At 49.3% G+C, this 19049-nt stretch overlaps 1 protein-coding gene across 9 annotated transcripts in view; it reads right to left on the bottom strand.

The window, feature by feature from the left end:
- Positions 1-208: 208 nt before the first annotated feature.
- The window catches only part of PHKA2 (phosphorylase kinase regulatory subunit alpha 2), an 82377-nt gene continuing 63536 nt past the window's right edge, over positions 209-19049 (bottom strand). Inside the window, exons 19-34 of one of the 9 annotated variants that reach the window (XM_060002264.1) lie at positions 18502-18675; positions 14535-14623; positions 13374-13507; positions 12809-12965; positions 11569-11648; positions 11297-11450; positions 11067-11196; positions 10384-10485; positions 7725-7843; positions 6943-6972; positions 5679-5732; positions 4314-4379; positions 3717-3887; positions 2145-2198; positions 1277-1477; positions 209-821 (exon numbers count right to left, since the gene is read on the bottom strand). In XM_060002264.1, coding sequence (XP_059858247.1) covers positions 651-821; positions 1277-1477; positions 2145-2198; positions 3717-3887; positions 4314-4379; positions 5679-5732; positions 6943-6972; positions 7725-7843; positions 10384-10485; positions 11067-11196; positions 11297-11450; positions 11569-11648; positions 12809-12965; positions 13374-13507; positions 14535-14623; positions 18502-18675 — 1886 coding nt within the window. In that variant the 3' untranslated portion in view covers positions 209-650. Of the gene's footprint in view, positions 822-1276; positions 1478-1683; positions 1787-2144; positions 2199-3716; positions 3888-4313; positions 4380-5678; positions 5733-6942; positions 6973-7724; positions 7844-10383; positions 10486-11066; positions 11197-11296; positions 11451-11568; positions 11649-12808; positions 12966-13373; positions 13508-14534; positions 14624-18501; positions 18676-19049 lie in introns of those variants that run through there. The other 8 variants (XM_060002265.1, XM_060002268.1, XM_060002266.1 and 5 more) reach the window with 8 other exon arrangements.

Raw genomic sequence — 19049 nt, 5'->3', positions numbered from 1 at the left:
ATTCTGGAAGATGATGTGGGATATTTTCATAAGGCAGGAGAAATCCCTAACTCACGGGTGGCCAAGATAAAATCCTTGAAGACCATGAGCCAAAGTCAAGTGGGAGCAATTTTCTAAATGTTGGTGAAGGAGAACCGTCACGCAAAGGTAGCTGCCAGTAAGACAGCAACAAGCCAAGGAGGAAAGCAAGGCACGAGACAACCACACCTCTGCACAATGAGTTGTTCTATTTGCTACACATTTTGACCCACAGACAGACTGTACCGTTAAGATGTGCCCCTGGTCAAGGTCCGCGGCTGCTGGAAGGATCTTTTCATCTGGAAGATGTATCACCAGCTCATTGAGCCTGTTCGGCAACTCTGCGAAAGCCAGTTTAAGCTGCCTTCTCACTTCACTCTGCACTCACAAGAGGAGACCAACTTCCGATACCTCCTCAGACTCCAGGAGACCAGATGCTGTGACAAACTTCCCAGCAAAATGAATGTAAGAAGATGATCCCCAGGGCGCTCCTCGGGGGCGGGCACAGGATTCTGCGGCTTGGACGTATACTGCTTTCAGGTGTGTTACTGCCGCCTCCTCCCTGCCAGGGCTGCTGATGGGAAATGCTTTTGTGACAGCACAGGGGATCTTGGGCTCAGAGCGCCGAGGCCCTACTGCATGTGGCAGCCTGAATTGGGCAGCAATTCCTGCAGGTGAGAAGCCACCGCCTTCGTTAGGTAGGTCATTGTCCCGTAAGCCCCGCTGGGAGCACTGTCGTAAAAGAAGTGGCAAATGCCCGTGGCTTGGTCCTTCTCCAGCGTGTCCGTGGCACCGATCGACATCTGCAGCAGGAAAGGGCAGAGGCAACACGTGAGCAGAGCTGGCGCTACCGGCCTAACGGGGGGACAGATGGCCTCTGCTCTGGGCACCGTGTCCCCACCCGCCCGAGTTGGCAGCACATCACTGATTCTAGGATGGGAGGACGGCTTCTTCTAGCTCGACTTTGGTGCAGGCTAAGTGGCTGGTTTACTTGGGGCCAGACATGTCGCGAGGCTGGTGCTGGCACTAGAACCTATGCTGAAATGGGCCTGTCCATCTCCAAAGGGCTTTAGATCTCCCAGTGGCCACTGTGCCATTTTCAAACCAAATGGTTGACATTTTCCCACCATCTGTGATGACATTATCTTTGTTCAAGAATATTTCCTGTTGGTCACAGGATCTCCAGCCTCGACAGAGATAAATGCCAGCCAAGCCGGCTGCACTGCCGCGTCCCCACCTTGGCTCTGGGCACACCCACCTGGTCCTGCAGGAACAGCTGGTTGGCCGTGTGCACGATCTGGTCCACATGGATGATGCCCCCAATGCTGTTCATCTCCGTGTCCGAGAGCAGCGTCAGCACCATGATGGCCTCCACCAGCAGCTGCCGGTACTCAGGCTGCGGCACTCGGTTCAGCACCGACTCAACGTGGACAGCAAACTTGATCTCCTGTGGGGTCATCTGCCAAAGGGACCAGCAGGGGGTCACGAGTGAAGCGAGCACAGACACAGTCCTGTCACCCACGCTGCCCACAGCACCCAGTGGCTCAGCGTAAACGCTGCCTCCTCTCCGGCCACTTTGCTAATTCTGCCCACAGGAATCCTCTGGGGCAGGAAGCTGAGAGCTCTGCCCTGGGCATCAGTCAGCCTGGTCCTAGCATTAGTCACCTATCCCGCTGGACTGCGACTTCCAGGGGCAGGGCCGTTTCTTATTTCTCTTTCTTCATTATTCCTTGTGGTGCACAGCATGGTGCCTTGGGTGGTGTAAAAACTAAAAGATCAATTTTTTTAAAAGAATGAATGGGGGAAAGAAACCAGGGAAGATGACTGTTCTCTGCCGTGGGTCCCATAAGCATGGCGAGCAACTTTGCTCTTCTCTTAAGAGAGTTTTCAGAAACAAATCTGAAGATGTCGACAGTCCAGACATACTCTTTCTGAGGGGAAAGAGAAAAGATGATGCAACAAATGTGGGGAAAAAAACTTTGCAAAACTTGAGGGTTAAGTGTCTAGAAAGATCGGATCTACAAATGCCCTGTATGTAACAAGCTTGAAAGAAGGGCGAGTGGTCAGAGTCCAAGAAATAAAGCACTTAGTGAAAACTCACGGCGTTTGGGTTTTTCCCATCCTACCTCTCGCGTCGTCGAGGATGGGAGCACATAACCGTCGATGGACAGACCGTGACACTGGAGGCAGAACACGCATTTCACATTTCAGTCAGATTCCAGAACGTGATTAAAAACGGCGCGCACACGCTCAAGTCGCTCTGCCCTGGAAGCCAGCACGAGGACTGGCACACGCCAGACTGTCGGAGTTATTTTTAGAGGGCTTGTTCTCACTGCCCACAGGCTGTGTTTTTCGATGGAACCAGCAGGCATCGTTCAGATCTCACCCGAACAACGCCCCAGGGAGCTGCCGGGTCCTCCTCTGTGGGAGCTCCGAGTTTCACTTGGCAACCCGGCCCTGGCGGCTGAGAGGCCCCCTTTGGTGCCAGATAAAGGGAGATGTGCATGTTTCCTGCTGGCGAAGTGATACTTCTATGCCTTTGCAGGCATCTATTTTTGAGATTTCTATAATAAGCACCAATCACAAAAGACTAGAGCACATGCACGCACACGCACACCCGTGTATATAAATAACCAGCGCTGGCTCAATACAAAATGCTTTTTCATAATAAAAGCATCTTGGTATGAAGCCGGTGGAAGCCCGGCCCCAGGAACACTTCTGGGCTCACAGGCTGCCTCCTGACTCCCTGTGCCCTGGAGACAGCAGCTGCACCGCCTCCGTCCCAGGTGGGCTGAGGATGCAGCGGCAGCAAACGCTCCTTCCTCCTGACAAGAGGCCTCTTCGGGCCCTGCCCCCACGTGGGGACCGGAGTTCAGCTGTGAGGACAGGGACCCCTCTGACCTCTCCATGCCCAGCTCCACGAGGAGGACCTCACAGGGGACATAACGCAGCCGAAAGGGGCTGCAGTACGGGGTCTTAGGGATGCCTCTTCTCTCCTCGCCTCTTCTACTGTGAAATGAGCTAACAAAAATGGTTTAGGGAAAAACTCGGTCCTGCCTGTGGTTCTTGGTTTGCACAGAAGCTTCTAATGGAGGCAGACAGTCCCTCTGGTGGGGCCCAGGGAGACACCGGGACGCTCTGAGGCTGATGAGGGAGCGAGACAGGAGGCGGGGGCAGGGACCAAGGGGCGTGGCTCCTGCGGCTGTTCTGGGTCAGCCGGGTTACGGCGTTTCATCCAGAGCTTTCCCTGCCTTCTCTGGTTCTTGCCTACCTTCCGACTTTTCTGCGTTCCTAAATTACGTCAAAGGTGGCCCCCCACAACCTGGGCTGCCACCTTATCTATCTTGTTGGGTTTCCAGCCAGTGTTTCTCAACCAGTGGCAATTTGCCTCCCGGAGGACACTCGGCAATGTCTGGGGACATTTTGGTTGTCACGCTGGGGGGGGGGGTGCTACCAGCATCTAGCGGGTAGAGACCAGGGATGTCGCTTAACATCCCACAATGCACAGGGCAGCCCCGGAAGTGAGAATTACCCAGCCCCAAATGTCAATGGTGCCGAGGGGGGAGAAACCCTGCTCTAGGCCGTGAGCTACCTAAGGTTGGGGCTTATGCGCCTGTTCTGCAGCCGCCTGCTACCTGTAGGTGCCAGCACGCCTCAGCACCAGTGCCTATGGAATGCAGCACAGCGGCCAAGCTCACCTTCTGAAGGATCTGCCACACCTTCTGGTAAAATCCCACGGGGACTCTGTTGATGGCCCCGTCCAGCCTTCTCCTGCGCAGCCACTGGCCCTGCTGCTCCCCCCAGCCGATGTGATGCCCACCTGAGTCTGACGATGACGTGCCCGTGGGTGAGGATGGGGTGCTGGACCTCTGCAAGACAGAAAAGGTGCGGCCTTCAGAAGCCTCACAGCCGGCACCCCCTGGCAGTGCTGGTCACCGAGAGGGCGGCTCCGTAAACCAGTCAACACCACCAGCTGGATTCACTCCTTCCTGCCCCGGTTCGTTTACTAAGCTCCTTCCGTGCACTCTTCCCAGCCCCCAAGAGGAAGTACAGCATAAGAAGCCCCTGACCCAACGGAGAGGCCGAGCAGGTCAGGGGGTGGGCTCTGGGGGGGCTGCAAATCCCGACTCCACATCGGCTGCTCCAGTCTCTAACTTGCCGCGAGCACGCTCAGCCTCATCTGAGCAGTGGGGCACAGGTGCGCACCCCGAGTGCAGATGCGGGAAACCCTGGGAGCACGCCCGGCCATGGGGTCGGCAGGCACTGCTGCTGGAGGGCTTGGGGAGGTCTCGGACCTGGAGGAGGTGACTCCTCGGGTGCCGCAGCCCACGGAGACCAACGCCACAGTGACCACTTTCCTCCTGTGGTGCCGCGGAGAGTGGTGGTCACTCCCCTGCAGTGCAGCTGCCACGAGAACACAACACAGCGCAGGGCAAGGCTCTGGAGCCCTGGAAGGAGGGAAGGCTGGAACCCACGTTTGTGGCGGGGCCTCAGGGGCTATGGTATTTCCACCTTCCTTTTCAATCGCTTTCTACTTTGCCTGTTCTCAGCACGGCACTTTATCCTAATTTGGGGCGATGACCACCTCCGAGCCAGGAGCCTTTGCTGAGGCAGGAGGGGTATCACCTCCTTCCCACCTCCTCCCCGAGGCTGGATTTATTCCGGCCTCCACGAGGGAAGCGCTGGGGCAGGGCCAGCAGTTTTGCTTCTGCCTCGGGAGCCACAGGCCCGCCCACGACTGGGGAGGCAGCTCTGAGAGGCTCCCAGTGGGGCCTGAGACCAGGCCTGAAAGCGGTTCCCTCAGCGGTGGCCTCCCTGCGGCAAAGCTCACACCTGCTTTCTTCCCGTGGATGGATTCTCACCCCTTGGCCTCTGGGTCGGGGAAGGGATAACCTTCATCCTTACACATTATCTCTGTTCTGGACTACCTGGCACTTTCGTTTCTCAGTGTGCAACGTCAAATTTAAAGGTTTAAAATGCAATCCCAATGTCAAGCAGGCCAGCAGGGCAGGAGTCTTCTTGGAGCGCATTGAGACTTCATCGGATGTTATTTTGAAAAGGCTGTTAGGCTGGGTTATTCCATTGGGCTCATTACTGCCATTTAAATACGGCAACAATTAGATACAAATAAAAGTAATTACAGCCACGCTCATCAATGACTCAGCTGGTTTTCTGCCTCTAGTTTCGCAAGGAGGATTCAGACTCGCCTCTGCAATGAGAACACTTCCTAGCCTTCCATCTCAGCTGCGGCCTCAAGCCAAGCGGGGGGGGGGGGGGGGGGGGGCATTCTGCGTACAAAGTGCCAATCAGCACGTGCTGGCAGTGGTTCACTCCCGTGACTCAACGGAAAGGCACATAACCACTGCCTCGAAAGTTCCAGAAGCTCCTGGGAATTGGTGAGAAAAGTGCTCCTCAGTCATACCCCACCGAGGAGCACAAGCAGAGAGCTCAAGATGGAAAAACAGAGCTCAGTTCCACAGGTTCTCGGCTTTCTTTCTAGCCTCTACTCATCATCATAGTCAAGTGGAAACACTTAAACCTGTTCACATCTTCGGAAGTGAGGGAGGTGGTGGGAGCACGAGAAGGGCAACGAGAGGATTCAGACACCATAAACGAGAAGGAGGTGGCGAAGGGGACAATGGCTGGGACACACTGTTTACCACAGACTTGGAGGAGTGTGCGCTGCCGGATGGGGCCTGGCTCACAGAAAAGAGCTACAAAACAAAGAGAGTCCACTCAGTCATGTGCAATGACACCAAAGGATGCACGCAGAGAGAAGGAACATAGAACAGCCTCAGAAACAGCCAAGGAAGGAAGAGGCAGAGGATGCGGGTGGCCACAAGTTCTCACTCACCCCCCCAGGCAGATGGCCTGCAGAGCAGCGGGCAGAGCTCTGGGCTCGCGCAATAGAGGTCCCGGGAAATGCTTTCTCTGAGTGTGGAGTGTTCCCATATCTAGTCAGATGTGGAGGGTGCCTCATCAAGTTAGCACACGACTTATTTTCCAAACTCCCAGCCATGAAATGCTAATCTTTTATGTTAATTTTGGAAAGAGGATAATATACTTCTTTGATATAAGTGGCCAAATACAAAACTTGTACTGGCTAACTGAATCTAAACCCATCAAAGAAAAAAGGTGATCGTTTTGTCCCCGTAATATGTAAGGAGGGCACTAAATGGAGACGGAAGGAACCACCCATATTCAGCCACAGTCAGCGGCCATCGGGATGTAGGTAACAAGAGGGACAGTGCCACCTAGTGGTGGGCAAAGGAAGATGTTTGGAAAATCTGTTCCTTACTTGGAAAGAGCATAAATTCGAATGAGACAGCATGGACGTTTTTCCCTGGGACAACACAGAGAATCCGCGTGTCAGTATGTGACTCCTCTGAGCTCTCTCACAGAGACATTAAATCATTAGGAAAGGGGCTCTGATCTTCTGGATGGAGGAGGCGAAGGAAGTATGTCACAAGGGTGACATAAAAGAACAGTATCCTTACATTTTCTTTTCCTTCCAGGGTTAAATTCCCCCAGGCAATCTAGGGACAGGAAGTAGCAGTATTCTTTCTACTGCTATAATCAATGACCACAATCTATTTGTCCCTATTTCTTCCCTTTTTTTGAACAGAAACTCCTGCCGAGGCAGAACCCGGGACCATCCCTTTCACATAGCCTCCTGTAAAATCCAAGTTTGATACATGGATTTGTTTAAAGGCGCAGGGCTCTCCTGCTTTCAAGTCCAGTGCTCTGCCTGTCCCCAGGGCTGCCTCCCACAGCCTGCAGAGTCCCCTCCACCCAAGCATGTTGGACGGGCAGAACCGTTCTCCACCCACTCAGACTCTCTGTACTCACAGCCTTGCTTTCCCCATTCAAGCCAGAAAGAACATGAAGCACAGTAAAGGAGGAAACAAGACAAAGATGTTTCACCTGTTCATCAGCACTAAATCGCCTAGTCATCTGAAAGTAAAAATACATCAGAAGATAAACAAAAACCAGTTTCAAATCAAGGATGCCTTACTACTTCTATCACCCTCTAGATTGTCCAAGGAAGTGTTGCTCCAGCTGCAGGGTGTGACCCTCAGTGCCTCACAGACTCAATCTACTGAGTCATCATTTGAAATGGAGAAGAAAATCCGAGTGTGTCTCTCACTGCAGGTCACAGTCAGAAGGAAAGAAACTATTTCCTACTGTAGATCACTGTCAAGTCCTACCACAGTAACCGGCACATTAGGACTGAAAGGCTGTTGACTTGCAGTCCTGTGGGATCAGTTGAGAAGGAACTTACTGTGAATTACATAAAGGTGAGCACAAAAGAGACACCTGTGGATGGTGGAAAATAAAGGTGTCTCTGTTTCACCTGAAGGACACATTTGATGGAGAGATGATTCAGTTACCTTTTGCGCGACTCTACTTTTTAAATGGCTGTGATCCATTTGAATCACCAGTTCTCGGGCAACAGGCAAACACGGGGAAGGGTATTTTCCAGAATGCTCGCATAACACCTTAACGTTAAGGATGAGCGTGTGGTGGGTGCACGTGAGTGGCTCTGGGATGTCTGGGCACAGGGTGTGTTCAGATTCCAGGACAGAAGGGATGGCACGTCCTTTACAAAGCAGGCTGTACCCTGCATGCCTTGGGTTTCTATCACTTTCTGACTTGAGCCCAGATAGGAAAACCACTTCTTTCCTGGCGCCGAGAGCTCTTCTTACCTGTTTCATCTCACTCCTCAGCCTGTTGATGCCACTCCTCTCGGTTTTGGTGACTCCAGTATGTCCCACCTCATGGATGGAGATGGCAGGGCTGGATGTGGAGGAATGGATAGGCCGCACTGGAGAGGAAACACACACATCCTTCTTAGAAACGATATTTTGTCCACCCTGAGAGGAATGCATGCATGTGCTTATTTTTTTAATTAATTATTTTATTTTATTTTATTTTGTTTTTGGCTGCGTTGGGTCTTTGTTGTTGCGCGTGGGCTTTTCTCTGGTTGTGGCGAGCGGGGGCTACTCTACTCTTCGTTGCGGTGCACAGGCTTCTCATTGCAGTGGCTTCTCTTGTTGCAGAGCACGGGCTCTAGGCGCGCAGCCTTCAGAAGCTGTGGCTCACGGGGTCTAGAGCGCAGGCTCAGTAGTTGTGGCGCACGGGCTTAGTTTCTCTGCGGCATGTGGGATCTTCCCGGGCCAGGGCTCGAACCCGTGTCCCCTGCATTGGCAGGTGGATTCTTAACCACTGCGCCACCAGGGAAGCCCGCATGTGCTTATTTTTATCCGCGTCTCTCTCTCCCACTCGACCATGCACTCCATTAGAGGTGGCCGTGTCTGCCCTGGCCAGCGCTCTGTTTCCAGCACCTGGGGCAGCGCCTGCTACACAGCACAGGCTCAATATGTGTTTGAGTGGATGAGTGACAGAGCGAACATCACTTAAGCAGCATGCAGAAAACACTGAGTGGCCAGGAAACCCTTCAATGATTTGGATATGTTTTTTAAAATAATTTTTTACTTCTCCAAATGCACCCCCTTCCTTGCAGAAAACTGAGACCACCTAATTAAGGTCCAGCCTTGGGGCCGGAGAGGGAAGTCCTGGGAGAACAAGCCGACCAAAGGCTGGAGGTGGCGAAGACACACAGAAGGGGCAGGGAGGATCCGTCACCTGGCTCCACTCTGCTGCCCGCCCTGCCCCCACTAACCGGTTCTCCACGGTGTGCTCACAACGATCATTCTTAAAGGCACGTGTGACCATGTCACTGTCCACCTCGAATCCTTCTTCAGGTTAAAGCCTCACAGGGGCACACAAAGCCCTACCGACTTGAGCCCACCCGCCGCTCTTAGCTGTCCCCTCCAGGCCAGCCACTCAGCACTGGGCATTGCACAGGCGGCTCCCTCCTGGCCTGCCTGCTCCCCTCTGCCAGGTGCGTCCTCTCCTTCTGAAGGCCCGACTCTAAGGTCATTTCCTCGGGCAGCATCCTCTGCGTGCCCTGCCTTCCCACCCACCCCACCCCCGAAGCCATGGGAGTAGGGCACTGCCCAGAGGAGTAGAGACAAATAAGGAGCCAAAGGACAGCACAGAGGGAGGACCCACAAAGGAGACACGACGATTAGCCAGAGAGGGAGGAGGGACACTGGGAGAGTGGAAAACGGAACCCAAAGGGGTCTGGGAAGCTACAGTGGGGCCTGTATAGAGTGGGCATTAGCTGAAAATACTCATCTCCGACATCTCAGGATGTAATAAAAATTCTAAGACTATTTGAGTTTCCTGATTTATAAAAATTGAACAATTACAAAGGACAATTAACAAATGATGCTGTACGCAAAAAGACAGGCCCTCTTCTGGCCTTGCTTGCAATTAGACATATTTATGGTTTCAAGTGACATTACTCTGTTTAATAACAATTTTTAGTAATTATCTGTGTCAAACCACATATATTATTTTGATGAGCAGAACACATTAAATATTAATCTTACATATTTACATTTCAAGGACTGTGCATTTGAAAGAACTGAAAATTACTTTTGGAAAAGGATCTTGACCATTCCTCAGGAAAGGAGAAAACCCACCAAAACACACCTGATCGCACGATGCCGGTTTGGTTGCCTGCTGGTGCCCACTCTAAAGAAAAGATCCGAAGTACCCAATGTCCTTATTAAATAAAAAGAATGACAGCCCACACTGCATTTCTTTGGCTTGATGAAACAAATTCACAAATGTGTCTGCAAATCATTTCACCTTATTATGAGGAGGGTAAATGATAATTGCTTCAATTATAATTAGGGAGCATTTGAGAACAGAATTCCACCAGGACTTGGGCGATTATATTTCCTAGCACTGCAAACAGGGTTCCGGTACAGATAAAAAGTGAGAGAGAGCAAGAAGGGGACGAGGCAAACTCACTCAGCAAGAAGGTGCTGTGAGGCTGCAGAGGGCTTTTATCTGGGCCCATGAAGGGTGATGGGGGTCTAACTGAAAACCAACCCACACTAAAGGTGGGGCCCTCAGGTGCTGGGAAAAGACAGCCCTTGCATGCTGACACCTTGGTCACCTCACCTGCTCCTAACCCCTGTGCACAAGTGACAGTGCCTGGACCAACTGCAGAAGGAGGGAGGCCGCAGGCCAGGGTGTGCACCACGCCCACATGGGACCGCAGCTCTCCCAGCCAGCCGACGAGGGGTCACAAAGCCCTACAAGTCACAACCTTAAACCTAGAACTCTGTCCATCTCAGTGAAGTAGGAACCTGCTACCCAAACATTATGTCCCGAATCGCGATTACTGGTGTTGATCTGTATAGAAATGAAGCAGTTCCAGGCCACGCTGGACACGTCAGTCCAGCCCTGTCTGACCCCCTCCCCTCAGTAAGATGGGCATTTACTTACCGCTTCTTTCAACACCAAACTCCTTTCCACTTAAAATATGGTGTAGGAGATTTTTCATATCGAAAGGGCTGAGGTTCATCAAACTTTCAGAAGCTTCTTCTCCTAAAAACAAACATCGTGTAAGTGTCCCGACACAGGCCTGGTGGCAGGGGAAGGTAGAGTGGCGTGGGCGTGGGGTGGTGGTGGAGACAAAGGGTACTGTGGGAGGTCTCCCTGCTCAGGATCACCTCTCTACTGCTTCAGGACTGAAAGGTACCGATCCTTGGTGATTCTAAATGCTGCTATTTAAGTTGTATATTTTCTTAACTCAGACGCATAATTTTTCTCACTGTAATAACCCCCAATGTTGGAGTGCACCTTGCAGTTGATTTACATATTTAAATTGGTAGGATTTCTCCCAGCAGAGGTTTTATGAAATGGGGGGTGACATCTTACCACAAGGAGAAACAGGAACTCAGATGTCAGGAGCAGAGCAGAAGATTCTAGTACCTCATTTTCCCTAACCTATGAAATTCAACACCCTGTGCTGGTTGGTTTGGCGGAAGTTACATCTAAATGAGAGAATCTGGTGAAGCCGTGAGCCCACCCAAAGGCTCAGAAGCCCTGGTTCCAGAATACTTGAGCAGGGCTCCCCAGGGGCGGGTGGGTGCAGGAGCTGTGGGAGCCGCGCGTGAGAATCGCACCTGAACAGTTCAGGCTCCGCGCCAGCTCCGTGGCCATCACCTGAATGATGAGTCCAACCCGGAGTCTGAGCATCTCCACGAAGAGGCTGGGCTGTGCCCTGACATACATCGCCAGGTAAACCACAATCTCCTGACACAGACAGACGTGGAGACAGGGCTTCAGAGACTGGCTGGTGGCGGAGAAGCCCCTGCTGCCCCGAGACAGCCCTGCCCCTCCGTGGCCAGCTGACCTGTGTGAGCACGGCGATGCTGATGTCCTGCCCGCTGGCTTCGTAGATGAGTTCTGTGAGCTCCTCGGGGGGAAGAGGCCTAGGAAGGAGCGTCAGGACACAAACACCACGAAAGATGCCTCCTAGTCCTCTATGGAATATCCTCATTTTCCTGCTGGAAGTGCTCGAGTGACAGTGTCTATAAAAAGACTCTCTTCCTGAATGGTGGACAGCACTGATGTTTTCCCCCCAGGTACCGCCCCCAAACCTGAGGCCCCAGGTTGAAAACTTACGCAGAGATGGTCTTCTCCCGGGGTTCTGGCGGCAGGCCCACCGTGAGCTGCTTCTGGTGCGACAGCAGGTCCGTGCAGGCCTGCACATTTAGGAAAAGGGGGAGGGGGAGGAAGATTAGCAAAGCCGGTGGGGAAGGACCACTGCCAATAAGATCATAAATTTACCTTTACAAACTTCATGACCCATGCTGCTATTTATTTGAAAATTCATACACAGACCCCAGACTGAGCAACCCAGCCAGAGTTGGGTCCCCGTGATCTTTGTCCCCAAAATGTGGTCCCAGGCCTGGCTCTGCAGGGCCTATTAGTGGGTATTTTATGCTCACCCCCTGTAGCAAACACACTGGATTCCCTGATATTCCATAAGGAGGATGAGTTGCTATGAGTCCTAAAATACTGATGTTAAGAGTTAATGACCATATTATAGTCCTAAGTTGCCAGTTTCCCCATTATTCACATATAATAAATACCATCACCTTACTAAAACAGTGAACTTGGGGACTTCCCTAGTGGCACAGTGGTTAAGAATCCGCCTGCCAATGCAGGGGACACGGGTTCGAGCCCTGGGCCGGGAAGATCCCACATGCCACGGAGCAACTAAGCCCGTGCGCCACAACTACTGAGCCTGCGCTCTAGAGCTCGTGAGCCACGCCTACTGAGCCCACGCGCCATAACTACTGAAGCCTGCGTGCCTAGAGCCCATGCTCTGCAACAAGAGAAGCCACCGCAATGAGAAGCCCGCGCACCACAATGAAGAGTAGCCCCCGCTCGCCGCAACTGGAGAGAGCCCATGTGCAGCAATGAAGACCCAATGCAGCCATAAAATAAATAAATGAATGAATGAATGGGGGAAAAAAAGAACCTGAATGTCATAGAAAGCAGTTCTGGATTTTGCAGGGCCTTGGGGTTAAAATACTGATGATGATTGTATTACAGATGTGCAGAAATAAGAGAGCTCTGTTTAAGAGGGTGCAGGGCCACAGAGCATTTTCATTTCATTTCTTGGTAAACCCTTTTCTGCAGCTAAGGAGTAACAAAACTAATCAACTTGAATTTCATTTCCTCTGCCTGTCTTCCAAGAGCAGTGGGAGGTCAGGACAGAAGGCCCAGCTCCGTCTGTATATTAAACAACGTGTTTCCTTTACAAATGAAGGTGCTTGCCTCCAGCTTTCCTAATAGGAAGACGGCACCGGGCTAGAGAAGACAAACAGACACCCTTCACGTGCATGGTGGTTCTGACCTCAGCCAGGACTTCCACTTTCTTCTTGAGTAGGCCAGAGATGTAGCGGATCAGACCCCACTCCTGGTTCAAGCCGGCTTTTCCATAGAGCTCACTGAGGAGGTTGTGAACAGTGACCCCGTGCTGTCCAGAGAGATTTGTGTCCCAGCTGGGACCCCTGTCAAGACATGGAAAACCCCAGAAGTATGGCCCAGAACGTTTCAAGGCCAGATTCTCTTACAATAGAGCTCACTTGGCAGGGAGGGGAATGAATCACCACGCATTCTGCCAAGTGCCTGGGGGCTTCCCAGTGCCTTTGAGTCTCACCGAGAGGGCTGCGTCGTCTTCTGTCTATTTGAAACAGAAGCCTAACATCAGGAAATGATGAGATCCTGGCCTCACCCAGCCTTCTCATCTTGGGAGGGCAACACTAGTAGGTAGAGAAGGGGATGGGAGTCTGTTCACGGTGAGTCTGGGTAGCTTGGGTGACTATGACCATGATGTGGCTTGTTGGAAGGCCAAGAAGCCTACGACAAAGAGCAAGGAGAAGAGAGAAAGCTCAACCTAGTGAAGACCACCCACTTACTTTATTACATACAGAATGTACAGAATGTCCGCTTGGTCCTGGAGGTTCGAACAGTCTTTCAGCTGCTCAGCCAGCTTCTCACAGTCTATGTTGCCGTGGTCATCTCTGGGAAACTGGAAGTCATCTTCGGGGGCCTGTCCATACAAAAGCCAGAAAGCAGGGGAGGGGGGCTGAGCATGCCAACTTCCAGAAGACCAGGAAGTGACACACCAACCCGGTCTTGGAACTCTGCTGCTGTGCTATGCTACAGGTTTTCATTGTATCTTTTGGGGCTTTTTGTTTATATTTCTGATCGGTGAATCATTGTGTTAGTGGATGTTTGCAGGGGACTGAACTGAACAGGTTAAAATATGTGTAAATTTTATTTATGTAAAGGTCAAAAACAGGCAAAACCAACCCCTGGTGTTAGAATTCATGCTAGCAGTTACCTTTCGAGTGGAGGGGGAGGAAGCGACCGGGAGGGACACAAAGGGCGCTTGTTACGCACACGGGTCTGTTGGCTCAGTGATAATTCATTGAGCTCTATACTTATATTTTATATACTTTTCTCTATATATGTTAAACTTCAATAAAATGTTTTTTGAAGGCAAAACACACACAAAAAATATGTGAGTTTTAAACAACCTAAAATTGTGGTTAGGTTAAAATAGTCTCCAACAGACGCTGAATCTTTCTGATAAAATCAAAGGGAACTTTGGATAAAATAACAAATTATGGGAACTAGTGGGGAACACCCTGGGATTTTATTCTCCAGAGGAATCTTTTTCTGGTTTTGTGCCCTGCTCCACAAGTAGCCCGGCTTTGGCTGGCTGGCACAGCTAGGACGGGGCTGGTAGCGAGCTAGCTCATTTCCTCTAATGTGACACAGATTCTGATGAGTAGGCAGAATGTCAGTAGCCATCTCCTACACGCAAAATATAAAGGTTTGCATCAAATTCAGTGTGCATACTGACACAAACCAGAAGCCAGACAACTAAGTGAGTGGGTGCACATCAAAACCCAGAACTTCTAATCCTGAAAGTTCTGGATACCAAGAAATGTGCTCTTTTGAGTTCAACCATTTAAAAGAGTTCTTGGGGCTACACCAGCACCAAAGAACATCACACTTTTTTTTTTTTTTTTCCATCACACTTTTTGAAAAAGTGATTCTAAATACTTTACCTTTTTTAGGAGTGGCTGAGGACAATCAACAAGATTCAGCGATTTACGGTGGGCACTTAGGACTTTAGTTGGCAAAGCCATGGGAACAACTAGAAAACAAACGAATAAAGAGAAAGCTCTTCGGAGCAGGAGGAAGGATAAAATACTTCTTTTAAGAGGTACGGTGGCTACTCCCTATTCAGTACAAACCAAGTAAGAAATGATTACTTACTTAGTTTCACTGATTTCAAAAAGAATTTTTCATGTGGCCACATCATGTGCTAACTCTGGAAATAAGAAATGAGCAGGACACACACAGATCTTGCTTTAAGGAGCTGAATTCCACTTTTCTCTCTTAGAATTCAGGGAAAACTACATAGCATCTAGGACTGGAAGGAGACTTAGAAATGATTGAGTCCAGCTTCTTTTTCTTTCAGATGTGGAAACTGAGAACCAGAGAGGGTTTGTCCAAGGTTTGTCCAATGACCTTGTCATTTGCCCAAGGTCACTGGCCTTCTCATAATCGAGGTGTACCAGCTTCCTGTCCACTGTGTGTTTCACTTTGCCACTGCTGGGTGTTAGCGTTTCTGTTTTTTTAACCACCTAATTAATTAATTAATTTTTGGGGCTGCGCTGTGCAGCTTGCAGGATCTTATTAGTTCCCTGACCAGGGACTGAACCTGGGCCCCAGCAGTGAAAGCACCGAGTCCTAACCACTGGACCATCAGGGAATTCCCCTTTTAACCACCTTTAGATGTTATCAGTATTTATTCATTAAGCCATCTCTGTCTGCCAGGGTATGTCATATCACCTTGGGAAAATAGGAAGCTTTCCAGGTAAAGATGAGGTATATTTAAAAGGCATTTATAGGGCTTCCCTGGTGGCACAGTGGTTAAGAATCCACCTGCCAATGCAGGGGACATGGGTTCAAGCCCTGGTCCGGGAAGATCCCACATGCCGCGGAGCAGCTAAGCCCGTGCGCCACAACTACTGAGCCTGCGCCCTACGGCCCACGAGCCACAACTACTGAGCCTGCGTGCTGCAACTACTGAAGCCCACGTGCCTAGAGCCCATGCTCTGCAACAAGAGAAGCCACCACAATGAGAAGCCCACGCACCGCAATGAAGAGTAGCCCCTGCTTGCCGCAACAAGAGAAAGCACGTACACAGCAACAAAGACCCAACACAGCCAAAAATTAAAAATAAATAAATTTTAAAATAAATAAATAGAAGGCATTTATAGACCTTCAGGTAACACTAGTGGATTAAACATAAGTTTTAGTTTCTCTTAAACCCCCACTAACACTACAAAAAGTAATAATTTTTAAAAAGGCAAATCCTAAAGAATAGGGAAGCAGGAGAGAAGACAATAGTAACATTTTGGAAGTGGGAAAGCTGAAGGATGAAAACATTTAGTGGACACAAGGCAACCAAACCCAAGACTGCAGTGGGGAAAACCAAGAACCAGTCAGATTTCTAACAGAGAATCCTCAGAAGTCTAAGGAGCTTGCTGCTCCATGGACCTCTAGAACTTGGGGGTCCAGAGAGGGTAACCATAAGAAGGAAGATGGAGAAGAAGGTGTGTGAGAGGCAGTGAGCTCCCTAGATGCCTTGTGCAACTCCACACAGCTTGGCAACTGCCTTGCTCACCCTGATAGAAGGCTAGAAGGTCTCTCTGAAGAGGGTAAAAAAGGGGTGGTATGTGTGTCTCTGGAGGGGATGCTGACCCACATGTCTGAAGGTGTGGGTACATTCCTTGGGGGAATAAATGACTGTATAGCTCGAGGCAATCAGACCCTTACAGGTTAGAAAGGAGATTGCAAAGGAGATCGCAGAACATCTCTGGGAAATCTGCCCTGCCTTCACCCATAAACCCAACAGGCCCCATTTACAGGTACAGGCTTGGAGATTCTTATATGCATGAGCAGTTAACCAAGGAACACCCAGCACTGGAGGAAAGACTCTACTCTGGAAGATAGAAACCAATACAAACAGGAACAATTGACTTGGGGGAAATGGAAACCATTTAGGGAGAAGAAAATGTAAAAACAAAAACAAAAAGCCCTGCCATTAATTCTTAGAGTAATAAGAATTATATTGCATTCATGAAACAAGAACAGATACAATTCAGAGAACAAAGATTTAAAACATGACAGCAAAAGTGGAAAAACTCAACTGAGCAGGTGGAACAAAAAGTTGAAGCAATTGCCCTCAGAACAGATCAAAAGACAGAGAAATGGAAGACAGGAGAGAAACGATAAAGACTTCTTCAGGAGGTCAACATTGGAATCATAAAGTACCAGAAAGAGAGGACAGAGAAAATGTAGGGAAGGAAATGAGTCAAGGAATTTTTCAGAAAAACTTTACAGGACTAAAAACCATAAATTTCAAGATAGAGAAGGCCCACTGAGTAGCCAACACAGTGGATGAAAATACACCCAGAACAAAGCACATCATTGAAATTTCAGAACCTGAGAGAAAATCCTACAAACTTGGAAAGAGAATAACAGTTTATATTTCAAGGATCAAAAATCAGAATGGGGCTTCCCTGGTGGCACAGTGGTTGAGAGTCCGCCTGCCGACGCAGGGGACACGGGTTCGTGCCCCGGTCCGGGAAGATCCCACATGCCGCGGAGCGGCTGGGCCCGTGAGCCATGGCCGCTGAGCCTGCGCGTCCGGAGCCTGTGCTCCGCAATGGGAGAGGCCACAACAGTGAGAGGCCCGTGTACCGCAAAAAAAAAAAAAAGAAATCAGGATGGGTTCCGATTTCTCAGAAGCAACACTGATAGCTAGAAGACAATGAAGAGATGCTTTCAAAATTCTTAAGGAAAATTTATTTTCAATCTAGAATGCTATACCCAGCCTAACTCTCAAATGGAGAATTTGTAGATATTTTCAGACTTGAAAGGTCTCAACAATTTTACCCACCATGAACTGTTTCCTAGGAAACTACTGGATGTCCTCCACCAAAATAAGATAGTAAGCTAAGAAAGAGGAAAAGTTGAGATACAGAAAACAGGAGAGCTAACAAAGGAGACAAGGAAGTCTCCCAGATGATGATGAAGGAACATCCCAGGATAAGATCTACATCCTGGACGTGGAGGGTGGCCAGGCCAAAAGGGGCAGTGAACTCCAGAAACAAGCAAGTTAAGGGCTGTCATTACTGTGCCCTCTTCCATTGCACCATTTCTTAAAACCTACTGAAACTGTTCTAGAATGTATTCCACCAAAGGAATAAATTGAGAAAGGGGAACATGCCAGAATCAAGAAACAGGGAACCCAACTGCAGAGACAAGCAAAGGAGATTCCAAGGATTATCGTAAAGAAAAGACCCAGGATGCCAGGTATGCAAGAGGCTTAGAGTGCAATCAGCCAGATGGGAGGAAACTTTTGGACTCTAAGAAAAGCAGTGGAACCGTGAGATTCATACATGATTCACCTTGTGGAAATTTGTATTGCGAGGCCATTGGAAGGTGTAGAAAGGAAGCGAAGCAAACTAAAAGATAGGGCAACTGTTAACTTTAGAGAAAACGAAGAGGAAAAATGATAATGTAGTATATTATTATTACTGAGTTGGGAATAATATTTGCATACATACAATGACAGAAATAGTGAATACTGATTTAACTAAACCTTAATACAACTGCATGGATAGGTTAGGGGAAGTGAAGCAGAGGAGTGGTGATTTAACACAGCTGAATTCCTCACCTGCACAAGAAAAAGTCAACAGATACTGAATAAAATCGATGCATCAAAGACAGCACTACAGACACATTATTTAGAAATATGTAAATACCAGGAGAAACAACTAAGAGTTGAAAGTGGTTGCCTCTAAGTAGAAGGACTGGGGGCAGTGAGGAGGGGAGAGGTGAGGCAGGAAACAGCTGCATTTTGTTGTCGTTTAGGATTCTTTGACTTTTACATTATGCTCATGCATTACTTTGATAAAAGAAGTTATTTTAACAGGCAGAAAAGAGTTAATAATGTACATGGAATTTCCAAACCCTTTGCTTTTGCCATCACGGAAAGTATATCCCGAGTGGAGTAGATGGCACTGAAAACATGGCTGTCCTCTGTCTTCTTACAAAGAGGTGGCAGATAGCACTTCGAGGATGTGCTTTGCAGGAGGTGGCTGATATACTGGTCAAGTTCATCCTGGCTTTCTATAATTACACAGGTAAGAAAAAGAGCCAGTGAAAACAAGCTGCAGAAATAACCTAAATGCATAATAGTGATTACGTGTAGCATGAAGTGCTGAGTAGATTTAGTGAAAGACAACATTTTGATATAGATATTTGACCTCCACTCTACCCCTGGAAAGTAAAGAGATTTACATAGATAATGCATGTATTCATAAAGTTATTGTTTGGAAAAACTTCATCCTAGAAAAAGAAAATACAGGTCCAAATAGTGTTTACATCACATCATCCCAAGATGAGCTGAATATGTAGACAATGAGAGGGCCAGCAGCCAACATCTGATCTTTTGGTTTTAATTTGTCATGAGTGAGCTAAGCATTATGGAATCCCCAGCCGCA

Source organism: Delphinus delphis, chromosome X, assembly GCF_949987515.2.
Source record: "Delphinus delphis chromosome X, mDelDel1.2, whole genome shotgun sequence".
NCBI classification, from domain to species: domain Eukaryota; kingdom Metazoa; phylum Chordata; class Mammalia; order Artiodactyla; family Delphinidae; genus Delphinus; species Delphinus delphis.
The sequence above is the reverse complement of the archived record's forward strand: the minus strand, read 5'-3'. Positions and strand labels throughout refer to the sequence as shown.